The sequence below is a fragment of the Herpailurus yagouaroundi genome, unplaced genomic scaffold (genome assembly GCF_014898765.1).
Source record: "Herpailurus yagouaroundi ecotype Mexico unplaced genomic scaffold, PumYag 254, whole genome shotgun sequence".
Classification (NCBI taxonomy): domain Eukaryota; kingdom Metazoa; phylum Chordata; class Mammalia; order Carnivora; family Felidae; genus Herpailurus; species Herpailurus yagouaroundi.
In genome coordinates, this window is record NW_024412471.1 from 2,319,922 (window position 1) to 2,336,302 (window position 16,381).

Below are 16,381 nucleotides of genomic sequence, written 5' to 3' on the forward strand. Positions count from 1 at the left end.
CAATGTTTGAACACTAGTAATCTGGAGAAGCTAGGGACTTAGTTTACTTCCTTTTTAAACCCCAGACTGAGGGCTGGAGCCTGGGTGAGAAGTGGGCTTGTCACTCCACCTACTCACTTCATTTCTCCTACAGGGACTGGCACCAACTCTTTACTAGCAGCGTGGCTGTCAGGGGGCCAAGGCCAAAGGAAACAAGCAGAGCAGCTAGTCTTCCTACAGTGATCACATACTCAAGAATGCGTGTTGACAAGTAGCAGTGATGGTGGGGATCTCTGCCTGGAAATTACTTTGAGTAGTATGGGGTAGTGGTTCTACAACTTGAGCAGGCATCAAAATCACCTGTAGGGCTTGTTAAACTAGATTACTGGGCTCTAACCCTAATTTCCAATTCATAAAGTCTAAAGTAGGTCTCAGAATTTGCATTTCAAATAATTTTTTGGGTGATGTTGATACTGCTGATCCAAAGACCACACTTTGATTATGATTGCTGTAGATATTTCTGGCTCCATGCCCTTAATCTCTTAATACTCTCCCATTCCCTCTTTTCTACCATCCACCTACTGCTTTAATTCTTCTCCACTATCCTCCTTTAGAAAAACTAAGGGAAAGACAGAAACAGGAGTGTTAGATTTATCTTAAGGATTCCTCTGGGCAAGGATTCTGGCACTCTAGTCTGGTTGATGGGTATTTCAGTAGCAAAATTTATTCCAAATACATACATGCTTCCTCTATCTAACAGTTGGTGGGGAGGGACAGTTCAGTAAAGAGTAACAGGTGCTTTTCCAATAATAAGGTCTTGATTTGGATTTCGTAAGAATCGGGTAAAAAAATCATAGATCTATTCTGCTATATTTTAGAAAAGCTTCTCACCTCTCCTAGACTACTTAACTACTATAGCTAAACATACACAAAATTTGCCATTTTAACCACTTAAGTGCATTAAGTATATTCACATTGTTGTGTATCACCACCATCTGTCTCTGGAACTTTTTCACCATCCCCACCTGAAACTCTGTACCCATTAAACAGTAATTCCCCACTCCCCACTAGCCCTTGGTAATAACCATTCTATTCCTAGACTACTTTTTGACTCAGTTTCTCTTTCACTTAATAAAAGAGAGGGTCCATTGGTAACTACGGGATTACTTCTATATATGCAGGCCTTCTTGCATATATGTGATTGAGTTTATTATTATAAAAAAGGGGAGAAAAAATGAGGTTTGAGATAGGAAGGAGACAGCTGGAGAGGGATTTTCATACTGGGCCTACAATCCACAGGCCTCAGCAGCCTTGCCATGGGTCTGCCCGATTCTTTCGCATCAAGAAGTTGATCTTTCGAGCCATTTCCATGTTGTAGATCCGCCGGCAGGTTTCATAGCTTTCCCTCTGTCGTCGGCGACAAGGCTTTTCATAGTACCGCCGTCGCTTAATGTCCTCAATGAGCCCATCCATGGTGAGAATTCTGTGTAAGGGCAGGCAGTAAAGTTAGAAACTTGGGCTCATTCTTTCTGAATTTCACAGATGGCCAGAAGCCAACTGGCCAAACAACTGGTATCTATAAAAATTATGTGAAATGGTGGTTATATAGCATTAACTGCCTACTTACAGAGGCCCCAAACAGGAATTTGTGGGATATAAAAAAGTAATTACATAGTCCTTGCTCTTGGGAAGTTTATGGTCAAGGTTATGTTTTCAATCTTTTTTCTACCACAGCACACCTAAGGGATGTGACAGAGTCCTGTAAGAACACTGCCTGGGTAGCTCAGTGAGTTAAGCATCAGACTCCTGGTTTCGGGTCAGGTCATGACCTCACGGTTTGTGAGTTTAAACCCTGCTGCGTCGGGGTGCCTGGGTGGCTCAGTCGGTTAAGCGTCCGACTTCGGCTCAGGTCATGATCTCGCGGTCCGTGAGTTCGAGCCCCGCGTTGGGCTCTGGGCTGATGGCTCAGAGCCTGGAGCCTGCTTCCGATTCTGTGTCTCCCTCTCTCTCTGCCCCTCTCCCATTCATGCTCTGTCTCTCTCTGTCTCAAAAATAAATAAAGGTTAAAAAAAATTAAAAAAAAAAATAAACCCTGCTGCGGGCTAACAGTGCAGAGCCTTGCTTGGGATTCTCTCTTTCTCCTTGTCTGACCCTTCCTCGCTCACATTCTCTCTTTCAAAATAAATTAACTCAAAAAAAAAAAAAAAAAAGGAGTGGCTCTCTATGGCAGTGATTTTCAACCAAGGGATCATTTCAGAATCTTCAGATGGAATAAGTCATTTGTAGTAGGAAAAAATAAATCACCAGGGGGTGATTCCTACATGTTCCTTAGTTGCAAAAGCCATCCCTAGTTGCAAAAGCCATCCCTAGTTCCAAAAGCCATCCCTAGTTGCAAAAGCCATCCCATCGCATTAACTGATTGATACAGCTGAAGTCTGGAGGCCTGAGATATCCCTGGGCCTACTTGGGGAAAGAAGAGGCTCAATGATACACTAATGATACAAATGGGAACATTAAATAACAGCTTCACCCATCATTTTCCACGTACACATGCTCTAACCACACTACTTTACAGACTACTCCCTGAACACGCTGATACCAAGTCTTTACTCAAGCTGCTTTCTCAGCCTAGAATGCCACTGCTACTTCCAGTTGCCAACCTTCTTAAATCTTTCTTTCAATGTTTATTTTTGATAGAGAGAAAGAGAACAAGTGAGCACGAGTAGGGGAGGGGCAGAGAGAGAGACAGACACAGAATGTGAAACAGGCTCCAGGCGCCAAGCTGTCGGCACAGAGTCCGACACGGGGCTTGAACCCACAGACTGTGAGATCATGACCTGAGCCCAAGTCAGATGCTTAACTGAGCCACCCAGGCACCCCCAGTTGCCAACCTTCTGAGTGAAATTTTCCCTCATCTTTTTCATGCCAAACCTACATGCCACCTCTCCAAAAAGGTTTCTCATCTTTTTAGAGAATATCATTTATTTTATTGTATACCTATTTAGCAGTTATTTCATTCTGCCGTTTTATTATTTATACAGACATCTCCCTCATTAGACTGACAGCCTCTGAAGGCAGAAACTATGTTTTATTAATCGTTATGGGTCCATAGAATTGAGCTCCATCTGTTTTCTCCTGCCCACCCACCCAATTCATTGCAATGCAGCTCCTCTTGTTGGATTTAAAACATATCTAACTCAAACTCACCTCTTTGTTCTCCCACAAAGACATCAGGCTTCTATAAGCTACCCATCCCCAGGCTCCTGAGAGCTGTGGCTCCAATCTGTAATTTGTTGCTCCCTCTCAACCCATCCCCAGTTGGTCCTCAGGAGGTCTGGAGGCATCTGCTGCTGCCCTCCATTCCTGGCACTGTTTACATGGCCCCTTCCTGCTCACCCTGGCCTTTTACTACAGGTAAAAAGTCAGTCACAAACACAATTGGAGATAAGGAGGTTAAGTGGAAGAAGGGGGATAGAGGAAAAAGGAAATCAAAATAAGAGAAACCACCAGCTACTTCTGCCCAGCAGGAAACCCTATTTTTTGCTGCTATGTTATACCACAAAGCCCAAGATAACAATAATACATTGAACATGAACTTGAAAAGATGTGAGCTTTGGGTAAATTACAAATGTGAATAGACTTGGGAACCAGTGTCCTATGGGATCCTCTCCCAGGCTCCTGTTGTTTCATATTAAGAATGATTTAGGGCGCCTGGGTGCCTGTTGGTTGAGCGTCTGACTTTGGCTCAGGTCATGATCTCACAGTTTGTGAGTTTGAGCCCCACATCAGGCTCTGTGCTGACAGCTCAGAGACTGCTTCGGATTCTATGTCTCCCTTTCTCTGCTCCTCCCCTGTTCACACTTTGCCGCCCCCTCTCTCAAAAATAAATAAACATTAAAAAAAAATTAAAAAAAAAAAAGAATGATTTATAGGCTACTAGAAAATCTTATTTGTATAGATCAGTTTGTTAGTGATAGGGAAATGTGAGGCAAGGGAATTGCTGCAAATTCCCAGAAACCGGAGAAGCAGATAATTCAGGTTCTACTGGAAACATAGTTATGCCCAAAAATCATGTGGATCCAACACTAGAATCTTACAATAGAGAAGTAGGGCACCAAAGACCAAAAGACTCCATATCCTTGCTGCCTTTCTTCCTCAATTTACTCTTAAATGTTGGCATCCCTCCAGATTCTGACTGAAAACCTCTGTCTTTCTGGTTCTTCATGACTTCCTTAACCTTTACCAGTGAGCCCCAATGCACAATGGAGTCATCCTCTAGAAGGTTTTTTAAAAAGTACTGATTCCTGGGCACCATTCCTCAGAGATTTTTTTTTTTTAATTTTTATTTATTTTGAGAGACAGAGAAAGCGAGCGGGGGAGGGGCAGAGAGAGAGGGAGAGAGAGAATCCCAAGCAGGCTCTGCACTGTCAGCACAGAGCCCAATGTGGGGCTTGAACTCACAAACCATGAGATCATGACCTGAGCCGAAACCAAGGGTCAGATGCTTAACTGACTGAGCCACCCAGGTGCCCCTAGAGATTCTGATTTAATTGGTCTAGAGTGGGGTTATGCACTGGAAATGTTCTGAAATACTGCCAGGTGATTCTCAGCCTCAACTGAGAACTGATGCAGACACGGTTGACTCTTTAACTCTAGTCCCAAACTTACCTTAGAGCTAGACTGTTATTTCCAATTGCCTCAAAACCTACACAGACCAAAGTTACTGTCTTCTAAAATCTATAGTGTTAGTGACATCACCAGTTACTCAAGCTAAAAATCTGTGTGTTCCTGGACTAGGCCTTTTTTTTTTTTACTTCTACATCCACAGTTACCATATCCTATGAATTCTATAACCTGAAATAGTTCTTAGATCTCTTCCTTCTCTCCTTTCCTGTGGCCACAGCTCTAATTATTGTCCTTATCATCTTGTGTCTGGACTCCAGAAATAAGCATCTAACTGGTCATTTAATCAATTAAGTTTTCATGGAATCCCAAATCGGTACCAGATATTGTGTTAAATGCTGTAGAAAACAAACCTAAATATGGTTCCCTCCCCCTGCTGTAGAGAAGACAATTATACAAGAATTACAGTAGAGTGTGATCACTTCTTCCCTCCGTTCCCAAAGCACAGTGGTCCTCAAACTTTAGCATGCAGCAATCACATGGAAAACTTAAACAAATCGCTGTGTCACCTTTAGTTTCTGACTCCATACGTCTAGGGTAGGGCCCAAGAATTTGCATTTCTAGTAAGTTCCCAGGTGATGTTGCTGCTAATGGTCTAGGGAAAACCAATGCCATAGCACAGTTAATGCCTCTTCTAAAGCACTGATCAGACAATATCATATTTAACCATGTTCTATCTTTTCAATTTTTACTTATTTTGTAAGTTTTTAAAAAAATTGTTATCAAGTAATCTCTACATCCAATGTGGGGTTTGAACTCACAGCCCTGAGATCAAGAGTCACATGCTCCTCCAACTGAGCCAGCCAAGCACCCCGTCTTTTTAACTAGAAAAAAAAAAATTAATGTTTATTTTTGAGAGAGAGAGAGAGAGAGAGAGAGAGAGAGAGAGAGAGAGAGATACAGATCATGAGCAGGGGAGGGGCAGAGAGAGAGAGGGAGACACAGAATCTGAACCAGGCTGCAGGCTGTCAGCACACAGCCCAATGCGGGGCTCAAACTCACAAGCTGTGAGGTTACGACCTAAGCTTAAGTCGGATGCTTAACCAACTGACCTACCCAGGTGCCCCTTTTAACTTAAAAAAAAAAAAAAAAAAAGGTTTATTTATTTATTTTTGACAGAGACAGAGTGCAAGAAGGGGGAGGGGCAGAGAGAGAGGGAGACAGAATCCACACTGCCAGTGCAGGGCCCGACATGGGGCTCGAATTCACGAACTGTGAGATTGTGACCCGAGCCGAAGTCAGACGCTTAACCAACTGAGCCACCAGGCGCCCATTTTCTTTTTAATTTTTAAAATCTCCCTTATTGGAGTTTGTGCTTTCTAATGTTAGAGATTATTTATTTTTGCAAATGAATTTATTCATTTTTTAAAATGAATTTACACATTTTTGTATTTAACATAATGCTTAGCAAAGAGTGTATTATCAGTAAATGTATGATAAAAATGAATCCTCTAGAGGAGCCTGGATGGCTCAGTCAGTTAAATGTCTAACTCTTGATTTCAGCTCAGTCATGATCTCACGGTTCGTTGAATTTGAGCCCCACGTGGGACTCGGTGCTGAGAATGCAAAGACTGCTTGGGATTCTCTCTCCCCCTCTCTCTGCCTGTGCCCCACACCTGTGCGTGTTCTCTCGTGCTCTCTCAGAATAAACTTAAAAAAAAAAAAGAATCCTCTGGGTGACTGACAAATGTCCGTAGCTCAAGGGATTAAGCACCTTTATAATAGCTCAGAAAGCCTCAATAATATTACCTTTCCTAAGATGTAACATGAGAGTTTAGACAGCATTTTCACATCCATGATCCTAATACAATCCTATAAAATTAAGCAGATAATGTCATCTTCAGGAAACGGAAGTCCAGAGAGACTGACCTGCCCAAGATCACAAAATGGAGCTAGAAATAGAATCTAGATCTTAAGTGCAGTGTTCTATAGTAGCATTCTGCTTCTCAAACAAACACCACCAAGGTTCAGAAGACAAATTATTGTGGGGCCTATGGGCAAAGGAGACCCTGAGGAAGGAAAGGGCTGGGCTGGACTCCTCAGAGTAAAAAAACGGAAGCCAAGAAGACACGGCACACTGAGGGAAAGGGATGACCCAGACATCCATCCGGATCTTGTTTACTGCTGTCTGATGAAGGCCACTTTTTGGACTAGTCTAGTACATTAGAGAAACAACAGAAAAAAGTCTCTGGGAAAATAAAAAGATTGGATATAAATTATAAAAAGGACACAGACTGTGTTTGAGGAGAAACGATTAAAAAAATCAGGGACCCCGGAATATGACTTTACTAGGAAGAAAATCCTATTGGAATGAAAAAGACAGTTTAAAAGGAGGAGGAAAGAAATCTGCAAAAGGAGGAGGGAGTTTAGACATACTCAGGTAACCTACTGGAGTTTAGACATACTCAGGTAACCTACTGGAGTTTCCAAGGGTTTGAAACAGAAGTGATCACCTTTCCAAGTAAATGCCTGTGTGCTCAGGCAAAAAAGCAAGATAAGAAAAAAGTAACAGAAGGATCTAAGAGTGGAGGAAGGGAAAGGATGAAAAGATCGTAGTCCCCAACAAAATGATAACACCATTGCCAAAGAGTATTCCCTGGATGGTTCTAACTACTCTAACCCTTACCCTGACGTTTCTAGTTATCTTAAAAAAGCACAGATTGGGGCGCCTGGGTGGCTCAGTCGGTTAAGCGTCCGACTTCGGCTCAGGTCATGATCTCGCGGTCCGTGAGTTCGAGCCCTGCGTCAGGCTCTGTGCTGACAGCTCAGAGCCTGGAGCCTGTTTCAGATTCTGTGTCTCCCTCTCTCTCTGACCCTCCCCTGTTCATGCTCTGTCTCTCTCTGTCCTCAAAAATAAAAAGTAAACGTTAAAAAAAAAAAAAAAAAAGCACAGATTACCTTCCAAAGCTCCAGAGTCCCTACAGTAGAGGCATCTACTCATTTTTTAAAAATATTTTTTAATGTTTATTTTTGAGAGAGACAGAGTATGAGCAGGGAAGGGACTGAGAGAGGGAGACACAGAATCTGAAGCAGGCTCCAGGCTCTGCGCTGTCAGCACAGAGCCCAACACGGGGCTTGAACCCACAAATCATGAGATCATGACCTGAGCTGAAGTTGGATGCCTAACCAACTGAGCCACCCAGGCATCTCAACTCATTTTTAATAAAAAAGGATGCAGGAAGAGTTTTGTAGAACTCATGAAGTAAATAGAGGGGCACCTGGGTGGCTCAGTCAGTTGAACGTCCAACTTTGACTCAAGTCATGGCAATTCATGAGTTCAAGCCCTGCATTGGGCTCTGTGCTGACAGCTCGGAGCCTGAAGCCTGCTTCAGATTCTGTGTCTCCTTCTCTCTCTACCCCTCCCCGACTTGTGCTCTGTCTCTATCAAAAATAAATAAAAAATAGGGGCGCCTGGGTGGCGCAGTCGGTTAAGCGTCCGATTTCAGCCAGGTCACGATCTCACGGTCAGTGAGTTCGAGCCCCGCGTCAGGCTCTCTGGGCTGATGGCTCAGAGCCTGGAGCCTGTTTCCGATTCTGTGTCTCCCTCTCTCTCTGCCCCTCCCCCGTTCATGCTCTGTCTCTCTCTGTCCCAAAAATAAATAAACGTTGAAAAAAAAAATTAAAATAAATAAATAAATAAAAATAAATTAAATAAATAAATAAATAAAAAGAACCCATGAAGTAAATAGAAAGGGTGTTACTAATGAGGGTGTTACTTCTGCTTCCAAATGTAGCTCAAGGACTAGCAGATCAAAAGCTTTAGAGTGAACAGATCAGCTAGAGTTCAGGCACCTGGCAAACTAACACTGAAGGAGAAATCAACTGCCAATTTTAGTGGAATTCATCAGATTATGTAAAAGTAGCTGAGCTGCCTGGGCTGGGGAAGTTGGGTGTGGCAAACTCACATGTCAGTGTAGCCAGCCTATGGCAGGGTAACATGTATGCACAAGGACCCAATGGGCCCAGAAGCTGGCCTACCAGGAATAAAAGGGGTCAACTGGGCATACTTCCAGTGTGCTTGCCTTTCCTTGATTGGGGGCCAGCCAATCATGCAGGGCTTCCTAGCAACCCCCACTTTCCATCTCCTCATCCCAGGGCACTTGGTTATATAACAAGCATTTTGTGGCGGTCTCACTGGGCAGACACATAGGCCGTTTCCTTTGTAAGACTACCTTTGTGCTCCAAACACGCCAAAGTTTTAACCACCTCCCTCTCATCTCATTTGGTTTCCTACCTACTGCTGTAATTAGACCACAGAAAATGAGACTAATTTTTAAACTATGAAACATCAGAAAGCTGAGAGATAAGGAGAAGCCTGGGATGTAAGACAGATATACAGAAAAGGTGGCCAGAGAGATTAGGAAAAAGCAGAGAAAAATAAAGAAAATTACATCAAAAAATACTGTTTGACAGGAAGACTGGGATACTCCAGAACCAGCTGGCTCACATTTTCATGTTTAAAGTCCTTGCCTAGAAAATTGTTCTAAGAGCAAAATATTTGTTCATTTTTTCCCCAAAGCTAAAATACAATTTATGGCATATATATAACACCCCAAGATTAAAAGGAATAGAAATGTAGCTTCCCAAAGACTGAATGCAAATTGACAAAATAAGTATCTTCCCCAATGACTATAAAAATCACTAGTGTAGGGGCGCCTGGGTGGCGCAGTCGGTTAAGCGTCCGACTTCAGCCAGGTCACGATCTCGCGGTCCGTGAGTTCGAGCCCCGCGTCGGGCTCTGGGCTGATGGCTCGGAGCCTGGAGCCTGTTTCCGATTCTGTGTCTCCCTCTCTCTCTGCCCCTCCCCCGTTCATGCTTTGTCTCTCTCTGTCCCAAAAATAAATAAAAAACGTTGAAAAAAAAAAATTAAAAATCACTAGTGTAGGGGTGCCTGGGTGACTCAGCTGGTGAAGCCTCCAACTTTGGATCAGGTCATGATCTCACAGTTCATGAGTTCGAGCATCATATCAGGCTCACTGTTGTCAATGTGGAGCCCGCTTTGGATCTTCTGTCTTTCCTCTCTCTGCCCCTCCCCTACTCACATTCTCTCTCTCAAAAATAAACATTAAAAAATATACACATTCCTTAAAAACAAAATCACTACTGTAATACTTGTCCCCAACCTGGCACCTTCCACCCAGGAAAAAAGTATGTGTGAACTGCCATTCACCTACAAAAAGAGAATCTTAAAAGAAATATGGGGAGGGGTGCCTGGGTGGCTCAGTGGGTTAAGCGAGCGCTGGGCTTTAGCTCAGATCATGATCTCATGGTTCATAGCTTGAGCCCCGCATCAGGCTCTGTGTTGACAGCTCAGACACTGGAGCCTGCTTCAGATTCTGTGTCTTCCTCTCTCTGCCCCTCGCCTACTCACACTATGTCTCCCTCTCTCTCTCCTTCTCAAGTAAATATTTTTTTTAAAAAAGGGAGAGAGGAAAAAAAAGGGAAACAGGGATGTGAAAACAGATTCCTAAAGCAAACTTTCAATCATTCAAAATAAATAAACAAATCACCAAAAAGCAAAACCAAAAGGGTAAAAATTTCCTTACAATGACTTCCAATTATAATAGCAAACACATGGGGCGCCTGGGTGGCGCAGTTGGTTAAGCGTCCGACTTCAGCCAGGTCACGATCTCACGGTCCGTGAGTTCGAGCCCCGCGTCGGGCTCTGGGCTGATGGCTCAGAGCCTGGAGCCTGTTTCCGATTCTGTGTCTCCCTCTCTCTCTGCCCCTCCCCCGTTCATGCTCTGTCTCTCCCTGTCCCAAAAATAAAAATAAACGTTGAAAAAAAAAAAAAGAAGAAAAAAAATAATAGCAAACACATAATGCCTACCTATGTTTTATTTATTTATTTTAAGAGAGAGAGTATTATGAGAGTAAGCAGGGAGGTGACAGGGTGCTGTCACCACAGAGCCCAAGGTGGGGCTCAATCATCAAGAGTTGGAGGCTTGACTGAGCCACCCAGACAGCCCCAAAGCAGCTAATTTCTTTTAAAAAAAATCAAATTTTTGCTTTTGTGTTATTTGCACTTTAGGAACAGGGGAGGTTAGGAGAGCTAAAGCTGAGCCTTTGGAAATTTGTTTCATCATCAAATAACAGCTGCCCTTTGACATCCTTCAATAATACAAACATCTCAATCACCCTGGCTAACAGACCCATCTAAATCTACCAAAATAAAGACTTACAGAGAAAGGTCAGAAAAAGGGTGAAGGAATCTGTAAGACTTTTCCCAAATTCAGCATTTCATCTCACTAGCTAATTCACTACTGAGTCTGTAAAGACATTTATTTTGTGCTTCTAATATAAAGGCAGAGATATGTAAGGTTTATATATAAGGTCATTAGACATCTCAACCCTCTCACAGACATGCCACTGGGTCTGAAAAAGAAAGAGCTGGGAATGAGCAGCCACAGAAAAAAATAATATAGTGTATCTTACTATCCAGTACTTAATGGACTATCTTTAGGAAACAGCTTCCACCCAAGGACAGGATTGGTATGCACAAACACAGAATGAAGTAATGGGGCTGAGACCTAAGACCAGATCCTTTTAAAAGACACACAATCCATCTTAAGCCTGCAACTTCTTGATTACACAGCTTCTGACAGCATCTTGGTCCTCATTTATTATGGTCTTCTGCCATCCAACCACCCACACCTAAAACTCTGCTAAGAACTAGATCATCTTTCATTTACCCTCTCAGTCCCCAAGAACCCCACTAATAAACCCAATCAAATAAAGATTCTTAACTCGAAAATTAATGCAACAGGTGTTTATTTTTCCAGAGGAAGTAGTAAACAATCTAGTGACATAAAGCAATGAGCACCACACTCGAAAGGTGTATTTTGCACTCCTCTCTTCCATTCAGTAATTGTGTGATTCAAGAAACGTAATTTAAATGTCCTAAGCTTCCCTTACTTGTGAAATAAAGCTACCACCTTATTGGCTTTAAGGTGGAAGCCCAACTCATATAATCTCTTAATATCTCTTTCCTACAATTCTTAACTTACTTGATTTACTTAGTTTTTAAGTTGATTTGTTTATTTTGAGAGTGTGTGAGCAGGGGAAGGGCAGGGGGTGGGTGAGAGAGAATCCCAAGCAGGCTTCACACTGTTAGGAGCCTGACTTGGGGCTCAAACCCATAAACCGTGAGATCATGACCTGAGCCGAAACCAAGAGTCAGATCCCTAATTGACTAAGCCACCCAGGCTCCCCCATACAATTCTTTGATAATTCAACTCAACAAGCATTTGTTTCTCCAAACTGTTTTACACTGGGGAGAGAAAATGATGAAGCAAGCCAGAAAATCAAAAGACTTACAACCAGTGGCAAGGTAAGACTAAAGAACTATTGGCCTAAGTATGATAGTAAGACATTCTTTATTACAGCCATTCTAAATCTCGTGATGTAGCATTCAGAACCAATCAATACAGCTCCTCTACACCCAGTTCATTTCCACTTGTATGTTTTTGCTTATGCTGTAACCTTCCTCTAAACCTGTTATACTTTTACATCTCTTGCTTGCTTCTCCAAGATCCCAAATCTGAATTTGTCTTTCCATTAGCCTTGTCCTCTGCCAATCCCTCTCTCGGATTTCTATTTATCATGCACTACATTCCTGCTTTCCAACCACGTTATAACTTGATTTTCCCTTTGGGTTCCTTAAGTCTTGGGGAGAGAATTCAGGCTGTGTATAAACAAACTTCAGACAGGTTTTGGGAGAAACTTCATCTTTAAGATAAAAAAACTAAAGGGCTGAAAAGGGAGAGAATAACCACCGCACTTCCCAAGACAGCTGGTCTAGGCACGATTCTGGTTACCTGTTTAGGGTCCTGTATGCACCTTCCACATTTCCTTCCTGTACCATCACAGTCCTGGCAATGAACTTCAGATGTTTTGCCATCACCTTGGGGTTTAAATCCTCACTCTGCAGGATCTAAAGGACAGTGTTGAAAGGGGGAGGAAATTACAGAGACCAGGTTAAAACAACAAAAACACAGAATGCCCGCTCTATCGAGTGGCTTACTCAGGATCTGGAAAAGCAACGTCCTCATATCTTAGAGAGTATACGTGAATCGTTATAAAGCCTGCCTAGTTCTCTGTGGCAATACACACCCTAGCCTACGGAAGAGGTGGCAGCAGGGGAGCACCACGGAGTTGTCGTGGCACAGGAGGACGGGGAGGCACCGCAGCGTACTCCGTTATCGTTCACGTTCCCAGGAGTGTTGGGGCTGAGGGCTGGGAACGGAATCTTTCTCGGTCTTTATGAAGAGGGGCAACCACGCGCAAGCCTCCCTTCCCGCCACACCCGCCCTGCTTTCCCCACTGCCAGCCCCCGTTCCTCACCCCACGCCCTCCGGAACCAGCCTCCAGGAACCTGGCTCGCGGCCGGAAGCGGAAATACGTAATCTCCTGCGCCGCGCGAAGAAGTTAGCTGGAGGCGGGGCGGGGGGGGGGGAGGTGAGGAGGGGAGGTAGAAGAAAACACCTGTGTGGAAACCATGGCAATATTGCTTCCAGCCCGAGTCGACGGATTCTCCACGCCCCCTCACGCCTCCTGCCGGACTCCCAACGCCTCCACTCCGGACGCCACACCCGACAAAGCAAAATACTCGTTGCCTTATAGTCCCCCCAAAACTGGTTCCTCGCCTTCTCCTCCCTCCATGTCTGAGGTCAGCGCGATTCCGTACCCGTAAATCCTATCAAATCTGTAACAGATATTTCCAGATTTCTTTTTCTGGAAGAAAAATGAGAGAAATAAGCAAAGCTTCCTGAACACGCTTCCTGTTTTCTCAAAGGACACAGATTCTTTGAGATCTGCTCTTCGGGAAAAACAGCTTCAAACCCCTCATCTGCTTAAAAACGAAGGAAAAGAAATGAACAAACCACGAGTTGCCTATGAAATCATCTGCCCAGGCATTTCACGAAATAAAGTGAAATTACGAAATAAGGAATTGGGAAACACCTGCAGGTTTTAGAATCGAAGCCGCCGCCTCCTCCTCCTCCTCCTCCCTTCCTCCTCCTTCCTCTTCCTCCTCTTCCTCCTCCTCTTCCTCCTCCTCCCCTCCCCTGCCCCTCCTTTTCTTTTTAAGATTTTGTTCTTAAGCAATCTCCACACCTAGCTTGGGGTTGGAACCCACAACCCCCAGATCAAGAGTCACATGTTCCACGGACTGAGCCGGCCAAGTGCCCTGAACTGAAGACTCTTTTTATGTCGACTTCTGTCCCTTTGCCTCTTAGGGAGACCTAGTAGAAACATCTCCTTTATTTCTTCTTCACTGTGGAAACCGCTTTTAATTTATTTGTCTCTGTTACTTCTACATTTCCATTTGCGGTTATTCATATAAATTCAGATCTAGGAGCTACTGGAAAACAGTAGGGAAAGGCTCGAAAGAAGAAAGGTACACAAGCAGGTACTTGTGTAATACGGTTTTTTTGCATACTTCCTCTAACATGCACAGGCATGCACCAGCACACACACAGTTGCATCCTCATCAGTTACGCTAATAGAACTCACAAAAAACAAAAGCCTCAAACTAAGCCAGGTTCAAAGTACCGAACTAATGCTAGACTGGAACATCACTATGCTTATTAACAAACTTTTATTAAATGTCTACTCTTTGTTAGATGTTTTTGATACCATTCCAGTGCCTCTTGGACCCCCAGAACACACTATGGTAGACGTGAAAGTTAAATAGTAAAACATCAGCATATAATAAATGCAAAATTAATTATATAGGCAACAGGATAACATGATGGGAAAGCACTGGTTTAGAAGTCAAGAGATCTGATTTCTATCCAAACTCTGATACTCACACGTCCTGTCACTTAAACCATTAGTCTCCAATTTATTGCCTACAGGTCAATCCAGTTCCACTCATTTTTGTTAAGCAAAGCTTTATTGGAACACAGTTGTGCTCATTAGTTTACATATTAGATATGGCTGCTTTGGGTTACAGTGGCAGACTTGGGTGTTGGAACAGAGCCTAAAATATTTACTGATTGACCCTTGCTGACGCCTTTTTTTTTTAAGCTTATTTATTTTGAGAGAGACAGAGACAGTGTGAACAGGGGAGGGGCACAGAAAGAGGGAGAGAGAGAATCCCAAGCAGACTCCACACTGTCAGTGCAGAGCCTGGCACAGGGCTCAAACCCAAGAAACCATTAGACCATGCCCAAAATCGAGGGTCGGACGCTTAACCAACTGAGTCACCCAGGTGCCCCGACTCTTAAATGCTCAGTCTCTTTCCTCATCTGTGCTAATATCTGTCCTCAATCACACAAAATTTGTCATGGGAATCAAATGGGATAAAATATAAAATTATTTTTGAAATAAAGAGGGAACATAACATTTTTGAAAGTCTGCTATATACCAAACCTTGTACAGGCACTTTAAGTGCATGATCTCATTTGATGGAGTAAAGGGCCAAAGACAGCCTGTATATCATTGTTTATTGGAGAAAATTGTTGGGAGAAGGACTTGAGTTGGTCACTGAAAGAATGGAAGGGTTTAGTTAACAGGAGCAGGAAAAGGCCAGGCAAGGTAAACAGCATGAATTAGAGTTTAGAGCTAAAAAGTCTTAAAGTGTTCAAGGACAAATAAAAAAGTGAGCAAAGGGATCAATTAGGGGAGAAGGAGAAACAAAGGCTTTGACTAAAGGCTTTGAACTTTCTTCTCCAAGCACTGAGGAGCCATTGAAGGATTCAAATAGGATATAACATTCAAGACATTGTTCTGTAAAAGTATTCTGGTTATCAGTGAGAAGGGATTAGAGGTAAGAGAGACTATTGCTATAGTTAAAGTTTAGGCCAAAGATGTGGCGATGAAATGGATAGGAAAAAATAGATTTTAAGAGACATTCCAAGGGGCACCTGGGTGGTTTAGTTAGTTAAGTGTCTGACTCTTGATTTCAGCTCAGGTCATTATCTCATGGTTCCTAATTTCAAGCCCAGCGTCAGGCTCTGTGCTGACAGCCCAAAGCCTGCTTGGGATTCTCCCTCTGCCCTCTCCCCCTTTGGGTGCCTGCATGTGCATGCGTGCTCTCTCTCTCAAAATAAACAAATAAACTTAAAAAAAAAAAAAGACATTCCAAATGCAGAATAAAAAGATTTGATGATGGGGCACCTGGGTGGCTCATTTGGTTAAGTGTCTGACTCTTGATTTTGCCTCAGGTCATGATCTCAGGGTTGGGTTCCCAGCCCATGTTGGGGTGCAGTCAGATTCTCTCTCCCTCTCTCTGCCCCTACCCCACTCACATTTCACTCTCTCTCTCTCAAAATAAAAAAATATTTTTAAAAAAGAATATGTTGACCGGCACCAAGTTTTGAGTTTAGTTATCTAGAGAAATGTTGGTAGCATAGATAGCGCTTACAAAAGAAGACGAGTATAAAAAGGCAGAACAGGACATCTTCAAAGGAAAGAAAGTATTTTGATTGGGGACCACTGGAAAAAGCACCACACTGGAAACTCAGAATTCTGTACCACACGCTGTGTTGTCTTGTACACGCCACCTAAGTTTCCTTGTCTAAAAAGTGAGGGGTTTGAGTGATACCTGTTGGTTCTAAAATGCGGAAATTTTCAGTAATATTTAGGTGTTAATAACATAAACAGAACTGTTCAGCAGAAATGTAGACGTTCAATATGTCTTCTGTGGGAAATACTGGGACTAGAGATAGGGCTTCAGGAGTCTTCAAAGTTGAGGCAATAATTAAAAGCCATGAAA

The 16,381-nt window shown here is 43.1% G+C and overlaps 1 protein-coding gene across 2 annotated transcripts; it reads right to left on the reverse strand.

Annotated features, from left to right (window-relative positions):
- Window positions 1-677: 677 nt before the first annotated feature.
- Window positions 678-13,077, reverse strand: MRPS21 (mitochondrial ribosomal protein S21). Of its 2 annotated transcripts, none has more exons than XM_040461127.1 (3): window positions 13,006-13,077; window positions 12,480-12,595; window positions 678-1,462 (listed from the first exon to the last, which is right to left on the reverse strand). In XM_040461127.1, the coding sequence occupies exons 2-3, from the start codon at window positions 12,560-12,562 to the stop codon at window positions 1,282-1,284; spliced, it is 264 nt and encodes an 87-aa protein (XP_040317061.1). In that variant the 5' UTR covers window positions 12,563-12,595; window positions 13,006-13,077; the 3' UTR covers window positions 678-1,281. The 2 variants fall into 2 exon arrangements, with proteins under 2 accessions (XP_040317061.1, XP_040317062.1); XM_040461128.1 differs by lacking the exon at window positions 13,006-13,077 and adding an exon at window positions 12,775-12,968.
- Window positions 13,078-16,381: the final 3,304 nt, after the last annotated feature.

Coding starts and splice junctions, on each gene's coding strand:
- MRPS21 (XM_040461127.1), bottom strand. CDS start 12,562: ATGGCAAAACATCTGAAGTTCATTGCCAGGACTGTGATGGTACAGGAA. Junction 1,463..12,479: donor GCATACAGGACCCTAAACAG/GTAACCAGAATC, acceptor GCCCTTACACAG/AATTCTCACCATGGATGGGC.